At 42.4% G+C, this 15809-nt stretch overlaps 1 protein-coding gene across 1 annotated transcript in view; it reads right to left on the reverse strand.

The window, feature by feature from the left end:
- Positions 1–8835: 8835 nt before the first annotated feature.
- UMODL1 (uromodulin like 1) overlaps positions 8836–15809 on the reverse strand; it is a 45447-nt gene continuing 38473 nt past the window's right edge. Inside the window, exons 18-21 of the mRNA XM_086482224.1 lie at positions 15005–15241; positions 14023–14182; positions 10815–10899; positions 8836–9023 (exon numbers count right to left, since the gene is read on the reverse strand). Coding sequence (XP_086338350.1) covers positions 8836–9023; positions 10815–10899; positions 14023–14182; positions 15005–15241 — 670 coding nt within the window. The remainder of the gene's footprint in view (positions 9024–10814; positions 10900–14022; positions 14183–15004; positions 15242–15809) is intronic.

A 15809-nucleotide genomic window follows, 5' to 3' on the forward strand; every position in this document is an offset into this window, starting at 1 on the left:
AGGAGAGCCAGAGAGCACTTTCAGGGGAATTTGCTGCATGTGGAAAGGTGCTGCATTGACAAGTCTCCTGTGTTACCCCCTGGCAGACAGCGTCACATCCAGACTATGTACCCCAGCGTGTCTTTAGCACAAGGTGGCAGCTGTCCACACAGCCAGAGGGAGGTGAGTTGAAGAAACAGGCAGAGATTCTCTGAAAACTCGAGGCTGAAGTACTGTCCACAGTGGGCATGCCAGGATCAGGAGATAGCAAGGAGAGGAGAGAAATCTGCAAAAAAATATGAGAGGGGTCTTGAAGAAAGGTAGTACCTCTACAGAGAGGATGCTACTCAGTTGTAGGTTTGCCACAAGCCCTGCAGGACAGACCCTCAGGCAGAGCAGATGTTATGGAGCAAATCAAAGAAGCCGTTAGGCGGCTCTGTGCTCTAGGCTTTCCACCAGATTGTAGCCAACATCATGTTTTTAGATCAATTACAGCTAAGCATTTTCAGTTCATTTAACTTGTTTCCTTCCGCAGTCTACAAGAAAACTTTCCAAACAGGCATTAAAAAGTCAGCTCCTTTATATTTTAATGGACATGGAAATTTTCCAGTTATCTCAGCTTTTTCCCAGCCGTGCTGGGACCAGAGTTTGGCAACATTATAATATGAGAGAAAGGATTAACAGTAAGTGTTTTGCATCAGGTGTCAGCAGTGTCGTGTTCTCAGTGAACAATAGGGACATTAGGCACACATACCATTGGTCTAAAGTGCTTCTTAGGAAACAATATAAGAGGCCAAAACTAAATCTTCATTTCTACATATTTTTCATCCATTGTCTCAAATAATTATCTAGAGCCAGTACTTCATTAACAGAACAAAAGGTGGGCAACACCAGACTGGAAAGGGGAGACAGTCAGTGCTGCTCCTCTAGAGGATTTCTCCTTGGTCTCAGAACTACTTGTTTGGTGAAATTTCTTGATGTGGGGAACTGACCACGGCAATCTAAAATGAGCCCTCCAAAGCCATCAGAACTTGTCTGAGCAGCAGATGGGGTGAAATGCTAGAGACAGAGGGATTCTACTGCAGCTCATACATTTCCTCCTTCACAGAAAACACCAGTGAAACGCGTCAAGGGTGTGTTCCTCTAAAAAGGTGACACAGTCAATAGCCCAACTTACGTGCCTGTATACCAATGCACACAGAATGGGTAACAAAGAGGAGGAGCTGGAAGCTCCACTGAAACGTGGTAGAATGAATCATATGACGGGAGCACTGCAATCAATGGCTATAAACTGTTCAGAAGGGACTGGCAAGGAAGGAGAGGTGAGGGGGTTGCCCTCTGTGTAAAAGTAATTGACTGCACAGTGCTGCCTTTGAAAAAAAGCGATGAACAGGTTGAGAGCTTTATTGGTAAAAATTATGGGCCAATCCCACAAAGGAAACCTTGTAGCTGGTGTTTACAACAGGCCGCCTGATCAAAGGGAGTCGACCAAGTGTTCTTACTTCATACGTGCAGGCTTTGATCTTTTTTTTGATGCCTGAGAATTTTGTGCATTTGGGAGATGTCGATCACCCTGACATCTACTGGAAAAACAGCACAGCAAGCTGTAAGCAATCCAGGAGACTCTGGGAATGCACCGAGGGTAATTTTTTAATCTAGGTGATAAACAGCCCAACTAGAGGAGAAGCTTTATTAGACTTGTTGCTTACCAACATGGATGAACTAAATAGACACGTCAAGATTGGCAGCAACCTGGGCTGCAGTGATCATGCTGTGGTGGAAGTCTTGAGGTATGCAGGCCAGGTGAAGAGTAGGGTCAGGACACTGAATTTTAGGAGAGCAAACTTTCAGTTGTTTAAGGAGTTAGTGGATGGGACCCCTTGGGCAATTGCCCTTAGGGATAAAGATGCTGAACAGAGCTGGCCCCTCTTTAGGGACATTTTTCTTGGAGTGCAAGAGCTCTCAGTTCCCATGTGTTGTGGTTCAATTCCAGCCAGCAACTAAACACCACTCAGCTGCTCACTCACTCCTCCCCCCCTCCCAGTGTGGGGTAGGCAGTGGGAGGTGAGAGGAGAATCAATAAAAAAGTAGAACTTGTGGGTTGAGATAAGAACTGTTTAATAACTAAAATAAAATATAATAATAACAATAAAAATAATAATGATGATGATGATGATGAAAAGTAATGTAACAAAAAAGAAGGAGAAATAAAACCCAACAAAAGACAAGTGATGCACAGTGCAATTGCTTACTACCCACTGCCTGATGCCAGAGCAGCAATTCATCTCTCCCAGTCAACCCCCACCTCGTTTATATACTGAGCATGATGTTCTATGGTATGACCCTTTGGCTAGTTTGGGTCAGCTGTCCTGGCCATGCTCACTCCCAGCTTTTTGTGCACCTGCCCACTGGCAGCGCGTGGGAAACTGAAAAATCCTTCACTTAGGATAAGTGCTACACAGCCACAACTAAAACATCAGTGTGTTATCAACATTGTTCCTATACTAAATCCAAAACACACCACTGTACCAGCTACTAGGAAGAAAATTATCTCTATCCAAGCCAAAACCAGGACACCACGTGTAAGAAATCAGAAAAGGAAGGCAAAAGACCAGCATGCCTGAGTAAGGACCTCCTGGTTGAACTAAAGCATAAGAAGGAATTGTACAGGCAGTGGAACCAGTGATCTGTGTCCTGAGAAGAATATAGGGATGCTGCCCAGATGTATAGGGATGGGACCAGGAAAGCTAAGGCACAGTTGGAGCCAAATTTGGCAAGGGATGCAAAGAATAATAAGAAGGGATTCCACAGGTACATTGGTCAGAAAAGGAAGATTAAGGAAAATGTCCCCCATGATAAATAAGATAGGAGAACTAGTGATAACCATCATGGAGAAGGCTGAGATACTCTGCGATTTTTTTGCCTCAATATTCAATGGTAATCTCTCTTCCCACATCTGTCAACCCCCTGAACCTCAAGGCAGGGACTGGGAGAATGAAGTCCTTCCCATTGAAAGTGAAGATCAGGTTTGAGACCACCTGAGGAACCTGAATATACATAATGGAAGTCCATGGGACCCAACAAAATGTATCCAGGGTCCTGAGGGAATTGGCTGATGCAGTTGCCCAGCCACTCTCCATCATATTTGAAAACTCATGGCAATCAGGTGAAGTCCACAGTGACTGGAGACAGAAAAGCATCGTACTGATTTTTAAAGAGTAAGAAAAAGGACCCTAGGAACAACCAACTGGTCAGCCTCACCTCTGTGCCCAGTAAGATCATGGAAATGATCCTCCTGGAAGATATGTCAAAACATAGTGAAGACAGCGAGGTGATTAGAGACAGCCAAATGGCTTCACCAAGGGCAAATCATGTCTGACTAATCTAGTGGCCTTCTACAATGGAGTGGCTGCATCAGCGGACAAGAGAAGAGTTACAGTTGTCATCCACTTGGACTTATGTAAGGCCTTTGATACGGTCCACCACAATATTCTTGCAATTGTCGGGATATGGGTTTGATGGATGGACTGTCAGATGGATAAGGAATTGGCCGGTTGGCCATGTCCAGTGACTTACAGTCAACGGGTCAATGTCTGAGTGGAAATCAGTAACAAGTGATGTCTCTCAAGGGTCAGTATTGGGACAAATACTGATTATATCTTCATCAGTGACATAGACAGTGGGATTGAGGACACCCTCAGCAAGTTTGCAGGTGACACTAAGCTGTGTAGTGCAGTTGATTCACTAGAGGGAAGGGATGACATCCAGAGGGACCTTGACAGTCTTGAGAAGTGGACCCACATTAACCTCCTGAAGTCCAAAAAGGCCAAGTGCAAGGTCCTGCACCTGGGTCAGGGCAATCCCCAGTACCAATACAGACTGGGGTGTGAATGGACTGAGAGCAGCCCTGCAGAGAAGGGCTTGGGGATACTTGTGGATGAAGGCTTGCAGCCTAGAAAGCAAATTGTATCCTGAGCTACATAAAAAGAAGTGTGGCCAGCAGGTCAAGAGAGGTGATTCTCCCCCTTCACTCTTGAGAGCCCCACCTGGAATACTGCATCCCGTTCTGGGGTCCCCAGTACAAGAAAGACATGGACCTGTTAGAGCAGGTCCAGAGGAGGGTGACAAAAATGATCAGTGGGCTGGAGCACCTCCCCTGTGAGGACAGGCTGAGAGAGTTGAGGTTGTTCATCCTGAAGAAGAGAAGACTCTGGAGAGACCTTATCGTAGCCTTTCAATATACAAAGTGGGCTTATAAGAAAGACAGAGAGAGAATTTTTACCAAGGTCTGTAATGACAGGATGAGGCACAATGGTTTTGAACTGAAAGAGGGTTGATTCAGATTGAACATAAGGAAGGAACTTTGTATGACGAGGGTGGTGAAACTTCTGGAAGAAGTTGTCCAGAGAAGTTGTGGATACTTCATCACTGGGAGTGTTCAAGGCCAGGTTGGATGGAGCTTTGAGCAGCCTGATCTAGTGAAAGATGTGTCTGACCACGGCAGGGGAGGTGGACTAAATGATCTTCAAGGATCCCTTCCAACAGAAACCATTCTGTGATTCTATAGTACCTCAACAGAACAATCTGTTCTGTGCCTCAGCATGAAGAGGAGACACAAAGGGACACAGTGCTAAGAAAACAGTGACTGCTAGCCACTGAAACATAACAAAAATGACCAATAAACAAAATGTGTGGCAGCCATGCAACCCTTTTGCATAGGGATGAGAAAGGAAGCATTTGGAGCAAGAGCTGGTGCTCTTTGCTTTTCACACGTGGATCCAGACAAGTTCACTAACACCCTCAGGGTAAGCTTCATTGAGGGTTAGCTCTGAATATGCTGCTTTAGGAGCAACTGTCAGAACTGTAAAAACCAAATGCCCAGGGAGGCTGGTGTCACACTAGTTTCAGACTGGATCACCATGTTGCTGCAATACTATTATTGGACTGGGAATGTTGAATACTCTTTTGGTTGTCTTTGCTGCAAAGCATGAAACTAAAAATATGTCTGCCTTTTGTAATGTTGAGGAAAGAGACCCTTAGTAAATGTAAGTACGTAGCTGTGGTAATTGCAGCCCATTGGTGTTTGTTTGGATAAGGTCATGTATTGTGTTTTGAGTCATATTTGAGCGTTACACTGATACCTGAACAGTTCTTCAGAAGCTGCCACAACCACACAATGCACATCTTAATACCTGTAACTAAATCATAGAAGGAAAATATAACAGTACAAAAGCCAACAAGAATTTACAAGAGTACTTTTATTAAGACAACAAAACTCCATTAAACAAACTCAGATAGTCACAACAGCGGTTTCTGCTGAGCATACAAGGTATCATATACAAGCTACTGCTTTGCATTTATCCTGAAGATTAGTTTTTGTGAGCTTTTGTAAGTGGCATAGCTCCGCTTACATCAATAGGTAAATCTCTAGTCCTGTCACTTTCAAACAGTTCAGGATTGTAAGTACTAAAAACTAGAAAAATATTTACAGTAAATAGCTTAGCCTTTCACTGTGTGCAGAAAGCAAACACACTATATATTTGAGATCAAACTGAGCAACAGTTAAGAGACTCCTACATATTAAAAAGCTAATGGTTACGTTCATCAGACTCAAAGCTTGCAAAGATAATTTGCAGTTTCACTAATGAATTGCAACCAAATGGCTCTTTTCTGTAACAGGGTCTGGTAACTGATATTTCAGCAAGGAAAAGACACGTCAAAGATTTTTTACTCCTTATAGACTCACTTGAATCAAAAGCAGAATGCAAATGATTATTCTGAAATTTATTGACATAAGATCAACCAGTATGGCCTTTTGCAAAATGTAGAAGTCCTTTACCCAGTAATCTTATTACCTAACAAAAATTAGACTAGGGGGTAGAAAAGGAGCTTTCCAATGCTATTCTGTACCAAAAAATCAGTTCCTAAATGCTATGGCTACTAAGAGTATTTGTGGGTTCAAGTTAATGATGAATTTCTAACTAAGAGTTATTTATAATGGTGTCCATTGAGCTTAAAGACGAATTAGCTTGTTCACTGTAAATTACTGAATTACATGTGACACAGACACAGCAGACTCTACCGCTGTGTAGGAGGAATGCATGCAGCAATCAGAACCAAGGGGTGGTGGGGACAAGTTACCACACTGCTTTACTCTCCATCTTCTAACACATTCCCTGGAGTGCGTTACTTTGGGGCAGCAGAGTGAAGAAGAGCACCACGGGAAAGAGTCCTGCAGCAGATGCTTACTGTGTAGAAAAGATTTTTGTTCCGGTTTATTCAGCTGAACAGGCTGTTGTGGTATCCAATGAAGCACGTAAACTAAACCTTTGCTGCTGCAGCAACAGTAGGGTTTTGCAGCCAGACGAAATTCAGCTCAAATTTGTAACTATTCTGTTGCAACTAGAGTGCTCTTCTGTGAGCAGCACGCTCTGCAGCTTAACTGCACAATCATTGGGGTCTAATTAAACAGTATAGGTGGTACCAATTGACTTCTCTGGAAAAACATGGTCTGTCAGTAGCAAAATAGTTTCTTTTTTCTTTTTTTTTTTTCACTGAGTCCTTGTTGATTAAAGAATTTACAATCAGATCTCAAAACTCATGCTGAAGAACACTCTGAGTAGGTTAAACCCCGTATTCATGGTGCCTTTTCTTTATCTGGTGGCAAAACCAATACTCGTTGTCCAGCTTCTGTATACTTAAGGTGTTGCACAATTAGGTCTTCAACGTTGCTACAGCTCAGTTTCAACCTCACCTTAAGTAAATAGTGAACTACAAACTGAAAAGGAGATATCTCTAAGGATTTGCTGGTTTACTTCCTGGAATATTTATAGAAACATAACTATATAACTCAACAGTAATGGTGCAAGTGATACTAAGATGAGCACATGGCAATGTGGCACAGTGGGAGAGCCAAACTTTGGAACCTGAATAGAGAACCATAAAGTCTTTCTTTTTTCCCTCCTGTTTTATCCATGGAAAAATCTGCCAAAATTTACTTCGACCTGGAGCTGCAGTCACAAATAGTTCTTAGGATACCAGGGAACGGCCAGACTGCTAAAAAAATATTTTAAAAATTTAAAAAAAAAAAAAGAAAAAAGATGGGGGATAAGAGCCTTTTATATGCAACACTAATTTGGAAGAGCTGGTGTTGCAACCAGTCACGACCACCATTGTGAACAGCAATGAAAGCCAAACGCTGAGTGAAGACAAGCTTTGGTTCTCCACGTGATGAGACATGATCCAACTAGAAAAAATAAAAACCAAACTAATCATGACTGAGAAAGGTAATCAACTACCTTCCAAAGAAACTAAATACACAGGAAAGAACAGCTGAGTAGTTTCAGCGTCTAAAAGGAGCCATTAGGTGAGACTCCAACATGATGTATTAAGCGTTATGAGCCTGACAATACGCTTTATGCTAGAGCCTCATTGCACAACTCCAGAATTCCCATTACTATCAGGTATTGCAATCACCCGTGACCACTCATGAGAAAAATGATGAATGAAGACAAGCCATTCTTCTCTCTGTGGAGAGACTCAGAGGCTTCTGAGTTTTAATTATTGGACCTAGATATGCCTTTTATGCTGTATTATAGCTCCCTAGTGGGACATGTATCACTGATGGAATCGTAGAGCTGCTGAAGCTGTACCAGGGAGCCCCGGGTACCTTCCCTTCGGGCTCCCAGCAGGCAGCCCTGCCCACAGCCTTTGGGAAGCGATCTGAGCATCACCCTCACCTACAGTGATCTCCAAGGACCTGATCATATATGACTACATGGAGTGGTCTCCGTAATGTAAGACTAGGGGAAACAGAGCTAATAGTCACTGGTTAAGACTTTACAAGGAGATAGCTGGGATACAGCCATCCTTTTCCTTTCTCTGTGATATATATTAAGCAGTATTGTACTTAGTGAAGCAAACTAAATTATCTGCAAGTACCATCAGGATGAGTCTAGTGAATTTACTGGTCATTGCAGCTGCATTGTCACATATGAGGCCTCCATCAGGAAAGAGTTACTGACTATCTCTGGTAACAACATCAAATAAACCTGTTCCCAGGAACAGAATTTGATCAGATCCATGGTAAACATCCTTGAGTTGTGAAGCAATGTTAGCTGTTCTTTCTCAGCAAGCCAGCTTTCTCACCTATCTCTCCTCCTCTTAAAAGGACAAACATACAAATGGTGGTGAGCAGCTAGAACACACTCATTTTACAGAAAAAGTGCTGTAATCTTATGGTATTCTGGAAAAGTGTTAAATTCACAGGTTGCAGAGGCAGAACATGTGGCAGTGGTTAGCACTCCTCAGAGCTGTATTTTCAGACTGCAGGCACTTGTAAGCACTGCTTACGCATTATCAATATTTCAAGCTCTTTGTGTCCAACATCCTGCTATTTTCTTGAAAAACACACCCTCCAAAAATAAAAATTAAACCCAAGCTTTTGCAGAAAAGGATAAATTCTGAAGCACGTTAGCTTCTGAAGCAGATTTATAGAGTGGTAAAGTTTCTCTCCTTTATTATACTAATCCATAATCCAAAACCAAAAGTGATATGCTTTTAGTGGAAATCGTTATCGGTGTATTCTAAAGTGGTGTGTCATTTACTCTGACTGAGACGTAAGCCATGAAGGAAGATGGAGAAGGCTGTCTTCCTCCTCTGTAGTCTGCAGGCAAGAATAGTAGGAATTTCATTCTTACTCCTATGATGTTCACCCAGAGCAAACAGGACAGGAGGTTCAAATACCCTAAAACAGGATGCTCATCTGCAAGTATTTAACCATTTCAGGAAGAGATAAACAGATAAAGAAAGTAACTGATCATAATTCAGTACCTACATCTGGTAAGCTGGAACTTGCTAATCATAGAACACTTGGTAACTGAAGTTGTCGGACTTGATTCTGAAGTTGTACCTTCCCATCTTTCGCTGGTACTGGAAAATGAGAAGGCTCACAACTCCCAGCACAAAACCAAACACAGCAAAGGCAATGAGGATGATGTATCCAACTCCCATCCCAGCCTCCTTCTCTCTCTTCAAATCAGATGCTAAAGAAAAACAAGAAGTGAAAGAGAAAAGCTTTGAAATTCCTGCCTCTTTTCCTGGGATAAGAAACAAGCCTTGCCTACAAATTAGCCAACATGCATGTTGAAGCATAGAGCTGTGACACAGAATTGAATCAGCCTCTTGGGGAGGGTGATTCTCATGGAAAGGTCTGTGGGCCACAGTCCAAGTTCTCTTTTTACATACAAGTGTAGAGTCCCTGCAGACGTGACTGTGATGTGTCTTTGGAATTTGACTCTACAATTTTCTGTTAAAATAAGAATTAAAGGATCAGCGCTGGTGACTTTTCAAAATGCCACCTTACTTTCAGAATGACCCTAAAAGTGAAGCATTCTCCCATGTCAATCCTGCCCCCGTTCATCTACAATTATTAAACCCCACTTGATTTGCTTTTATCCCATATGTAGCACTTCTTTAAACACAAAGTATTTAGGGAAGGATTCTCCATGTGTGCTGCGTCTCAGCTCCCATTCTAGTCAGCAGAGAACTGGCTGGGGTGGTCAGTGGAGGCAGGTGAGTGAGTCACACTGAAGTGGTCACCATGGGCTCAACTCTGTAGCCTGAGCGAATCGATGTAGTACAACCCAAATAAAGCTCCCCTCACCAGAATTCGTTTTGTGTAACAACCATTTTTTGTCATTAGAAATGCATTGGGGTCTCCAGTGAAAAGGGGAGTGAGATCTACTTGATGTAAGTGCTGTACAAAGAAAGCTGGGCTAATTGCTAACTTTCAAAAAAATAACTAATTCAGAAATGAACACTGTAGGCCTATTCTAACAGACTAATACTTGCATATAATGGAAGAAAAATACAATATGCCACATGAGAGACAGTTCCTAGTTCCAAAGGAACATTGTGACTGTCACAGCAGAGGAGAAAAAAATACCCTGAACCCACTACCAGTCCAGCATTAACTTACCTCCACAGTCAGAAGAGCACTAAGCGACTGGCAAAACAGGCAACCAGCAGGAGGGAAGGGGGTGACTTTGTCTATTCACAGTAGCCATGTGTTAAAACTCTGATATTGGTGTGTACAAATACTCCCAACGAGTGTTTTACACTAGTAAGATATGAACACAAACGGCCGCAGGGGGCCAAACGACTGAAAATGTTAGAGGCCACAGGCGCCCTTGAGAACATCACTCAGGGTAAGTGCAGAAGAGGCAGATGCACAACAAATTAGACCTTGCTTGTACGCAGCGCTGGTGTGCGCTCTCTATTAACCTGTACTGTACAAATTAACCAAGGTGCTGCACATCAGCTGTGCTCTGCCACTTTCCCTCACAGCAGGAGTCAACAAAGTCAATACCAGGGAGCCTAAGGAAACACAACACTGCAATGTCTTATCTCCTCTGAATTTGGGCTTCAGAGCTCAATATAATTGCCATCTGACAACAGTGTAAACACTTGAAAAACTGATGGCAATCTAAAAAATTCAAGCTACTTTCACACTTTACAAATGTAATAACTGTTTGATTTTGTGGCTGTCATACTTGCTACCCTGTGCAAATAGCTACACGAAGCACTTTATCCTTTGTTGCTTTCTACATTCCTACATTCCCTTGACAATTTGACAGTCACTTCACCAAGGAGGCCACATGCTTTTCCACATTGCCATGTGGCTTCAGTAAGAAAGCCTGCTCCTCAGAAAAATATGCAGAGGGGCATGAAAACCTTGTATCGCGGGTCTTCAGGTTCCTTTGTCAGTGGAAAAAGAATCTTGAAATTATAGTTACTCTATCCGCCCTCTTTGTAAGCATCTATTCATAACTCACCAGCCAATTTACATAGGGGTCCCCAGGATGTCCTGTGCGCAGCAATGGTTTCACCAGTCTTCAGAGATCGAACTGCATGGCATGTCTGCAACAATCAATTCAAACTCCAACAAGTAGTATGGCTTACTAATTAAAAATACAAAGCCTTCTGATGAGTATGTGAAAGCCCAGTGCTACTCTCACTCACTGGGGGTTATGTTTCTTAATGTTATGCTTTGTTAAACTGAAATGAGCACCAAATGGAAGTTCAAAAGAAATGGCATTAGGGAAACAGCAGTATAAAATCTGTAATTAGTCACACTGAAAAACACTGCTGTTAACAGACATTTCACACAGACCATCTCTTTCTTTTCATTAACTTTCTGTTTGGTTTAGAGAAACCTTATGGGAGAATGAACTTCTCACTATTTGTATATGCCAGGGTTTTGCAAATATTTTTGTTTGGATGTTTCTGCTGCCCATGGCAGGCACAGCAGATCCTACAACCAGCACCAGCAAAAGCAGCTGCAACTTTCCAGCCCCTGCCAAGCTGTGTGTCGTTTTGAAGCAACACACAACACTTCAGGGACATGTGAACTACTAATCTGGGAACTACTAGTTTGAAAGCCCTGCCCTGGGAAATATTGGGGATTAGCTGCTTTAGCTTCATGTGCACAGCACTTGCAGAATGCACAGCACATTCATCTTCTGCACACTTCCTCAGTAGCACCGTTCAGTCTGTTTGCTACCTTTTTGTTTTACGATGCAACCTAAAGGTCTTTGATAGGAACCGTAGCCTGTTGAGGTTATACAAAATATAGCATGGCTTTCTTGGAAGTGCACATAAAACCTGAGAAACAGCAGTACCATACTATAATCAGCAAAAGAAAGCAGGGAAGTGCAAGAATATCTTACTAGCTTGTCTACACAAGAATGTCTCACCATTGTTACGCTGTTCAGCCTGGTTACACTGAAAACCCTCTACAATCCACTGTCAGCAACAGTGTCTTTAGCTGGGCCAGCCCCCAGAAAAATACCCTAAAATGTAGCTACGACTTTGGTCTACCCTTAGCTTTCTCAGCCAGGCGGATCCATTAGACAATACGGTTACATATCTGCTCCCTGATGTCAATGATTATTTGTTTCCACGGTGAGTGGAGCAGCCACATTCCACGAAACATATGTATGGTGGTGGCACATTTCTCCTCTTCCCATTCAAAGTCACGTTTCTTACTCATTTCTCACTACATTTCTCCCTAGCGTGTCTGGTTTTTTCTGCTCTAAACTTTAGAGTACCTTACTTTCTTCTGCCAAGAAAACAAGGAATAAAAAGACCGGGTAAGTAGAAAGAATACAAGATGTATTTGTAGGTAAAGAGCTGAAGCAAATATGCCCTGAAGTGAGTCAGTATTCTCCAGAGTAGCAGACAGATCAGAGGATCAGGTTCCAGACCCTGGGCACTTTCCTAATCCTCTCACATTATTTCCAAAGATACTCTGTTCTTACCCCAATGTTTCTTGATCTTTGGACCTCCTACAGCTCCCCCTCCCTTCCTTGTTAAAGCCATTGTGACCCTGTGTATGTCTGCCTAGTACTTGTGTTCTCCACATAACATTTTAATCTCAATCTAAGATGCTGAATTCACTAACTTTTCATAGGGGATAAATTTTGCATAGGAGAAAGAACTATGTATCTCATATATATATAAATGAATAATATAGAAATTAATAATATAGACTATATGAAAGAAAAGGGCCTCACTGTTTAACTCTGCTGTGCCTTGTTTACTGCAGATGTCTGTCTCAATCAAACCTCCTCTTAGGCTAGCAGAATTACCCCATCACAGACCCCTGTAATTCAGATCAAAGCCAGTCCTTTCGTTATCCATGTTCCTAAACTCTAATCCATACAGATAAAGCCTGCCCTAACAGCAAACCCAGCAGCTCCTAGCAAAGCAACTATTTGATTCCCTACAGCAGCCATACCAGCCCACACAGTCCCTGTTCTGTCCAGCTCTCTGATTCCTCTGCCTTGCACCCACCACCATGTCCCTCCTTAGCTGTGCAGGACCCACAGTGAACTCAGGGAAAGCACCACCTCCTCCAAAGGAGGGCATAGGCTGGAGGATGCTGAATTCTGATACGCAAATTCAGCTGAGAAAACTGGAGCCATTTTTGCATCTGTCAGTCGTGTTTCCTGCCCCTGCTTTTTCCCTGCTCTTTTTATTTTTTTTTTTTTTTTTTAATCTGGAGGAAGCTTTATACTTTAAGAAAGGAAACACCTATCTTCTGCTAGCCATTTTTAACCTTTTAGGAAGAGATCACTTGCTTTATAATGGGCTTAAACTGAGCTATTTAGAGCTAGAGGAAAGTGTTAAACAATGGAGGAACACCAAACTGCTAATGAAAACATCCTTGATAGAAAAAGTACCAGGAAGGTTGTCAGAGGGAAAGGAGAATTCCTGTGTGTCTGCTATAAGAAAAAAAAAAAAAGCCATCAGCAAACCCCGTTTTTTCATATTTTTATGGTAGCAACACATTTTTAGATGAAGCAGTGTGTATCACTTTCTTAAAAGTAAAAAGAAACAAAGCAATGCTTTGGAGCACATACAGTTAGAAACTGAAGTTGTTATCAGAACATTGCTTTGTTCATTGCTTTAAAAAGCAATAGGGCTTTAAAAAGCTGTGATAAACTCTATTATAAAGTCACAGCCCTAGAAACTTAATGCCACCGAGTTTCCTTTCTTCACATCTAAGCTCTCATCTGCAGAAGCAACTCTCTAGGGGGCAGAAAAGGACAGAAAAACATCCCAAATCCAATTTACTCAGACTTTCCTGCTGACACTGCCAATATGGGTGCTCATTTTTTGGTGACATGTCCACCTGAGCTGACACATTTCTGAACAGCCTGTATCTCATTGTGACTTCTGTTCATTGCCTTCTAGCCACCCCTAGGCAGAGGTGAAAGGTTCAGGTCTCAGGTTCCCTGACGTTGATTTCCCCATTTCTGTGCAAGCTCCATGCTTTTACCTACAAGTAAAAGGAACAGGAAGAAAGGCGGACACTTCCATGTGGTTGTAGTTCTTCCCGACTCCTCTTTGCTCTCAGCAGAGAATGAAAACTTCAAGAGCTATTTTAAACCCTGTTTGGAAACATTACACCTTCAATTCCATAGCAGGACTGCATACAGCACGTCGTAGAAAAACAGTGTATCAGAGGAAAACACTTACTGTCCTGCAGGTGCTTCCTAGTGTCTCCATACAAATACGAATTTTGCAGTGTAAGTAAACCACAGAATTGTTGACGAAGGAAAAAATTTTCATCTTAAACTGTGCTTTGCTTGAATTCCCATTCTCTAGCAGTGTGGTATACGTATTTGGGATGGGACAGCTGAAGAGGAAGAGAAAAAACATACATAGCAGCTAGGCCTACAGAAGGCATGTTGTGGTTATAGCGCGTAACTCAGGTTGTAAGGCGCCGTTAGCAAGTCACAGCCAGACCCTCCGTGAAGCAACTGTCCAACAGTGCAGCAGTGATAAGGGTCTCTTTGCTCCTCTATTCTCTCAATCGAATAGGAGATTTGAGAAGTGGTTGGAGAGTTGGAAATTAAGGGAGAGACAGAACGAAGGATTTAAACTCGGCTTCACCAAACACAAACTGAAAGAACATCATATTAAAAGGAACAGCTTTTGTTACTGAGCAAAAGGACTATGCTGTATTTTCAGGAGGCAGGTGAGCCCAGGGAATATGACATCAGGGTGACATCAGGGATCCAGACAGGAACAAACCTCCTCTTTTACCAGAGGCTGCATTAATACTGTCTGTGAGTCACAACACATAGGAATCAACTAACCTACACCTTCATTGATGAAAGTCACATAAGCTCTTGATAGTTTCTGAACCACAGAGAAATAGATAAAGCACACACTTCTCAATGTTCTTTCACTACTGACTGCCAAAACCACCTATTTCATCAGGTCAAAACTATGAGGAAGACAATCAAACTCAAACAACTAACACATTACCCTTTGAAAACATTTTCTTTTCATACCTGCCTTCCTTGTTCAAAGACAGTGTGACCAGTCAGAATGGTAAGTGACTGTGTATATGAATGAGCAGAACATACACAAAAGGCATTTAAAATATAACGCATTAGTAGTCAGTGCCACTGGAGATATGGCACCGTGATATTTGCAAGTGGTGTTGCTGTACCTGTTGCTGATAAAAGCAAACGAGAGAGGATCCACTGAATTATTAGTTGGAGTTGCCCAGCAGTCAGTGAGAACCACCTTGAGCTTGCTGTCTGCTCTCTGGATCCCCACTTCAATCAGTACATTGTCGCTGGCAGAGACACTGAAATTTTTTGGTATTGGGGAGTTTCCAATAAACAACTGCATTTCTGTTCTGAATTGTCCGGATCCATGCAAATCCTCAAAGATCGTGTAAAGTCTGAAACAGCAATTAACCTCATTAAAGACCACACATTAGACTGTGTGTTTCTATAAATCTGTGCCTCTTTCTCCACCTCTTGCACACTTAAGTAGTGGAGAGTTATCTGCAGTCCAGGATGCTAGGACATTATTCAAGAAGAAAGGGTGAAAATGCATCGAGTTTTTAGTTGGGAAGGTAGGGAGCATGGAAACGTAAGTGGGAAAATCCAAAGGGTGGAATATCTTGGCAATACAAATAGAGCAAAGGGAGATATTTGAATGGACCTGAAGGGGAACAAGACTATGAGCTGTCTTAAAGTTCAAAATAAGGAAAGTAAAAAAAGTGAAGAGAAGAGCCAAAAAAATTAAGGAGAAGGGACAAATCTGAACAGTAAGTGAGGGATGTGAGAAAATCATAAAGCTCAGTGAGAAGGGGCCCGACAAAGACTTCGCGGGAGGATAGAAAGGAAAATACAGTGCCTGGAGGGTTAGGAAACTGAAAGTGGATTTGGTGATGACACCTTAAGTGTGGTGCTAGGCAAGAAAGAGGAGGTGAATGTGTACAAAGGGAGAACGTTCACCATCAG

This window comes from Leptosomus discolor, chromosome 1 (genome assembly GCF_034619465.1).
Source record: "Leptosomus discolor isolate bLepDis1 chromosome 1, bLepDis1.hap2, whole genome shotgun sequence".
Lineage (NCBI taxonomy): Eukaryota > Metazoa > Chordata > Aves > Leptosomiformes > Leptosomidae > Leptosomus > Leptosomus discolor.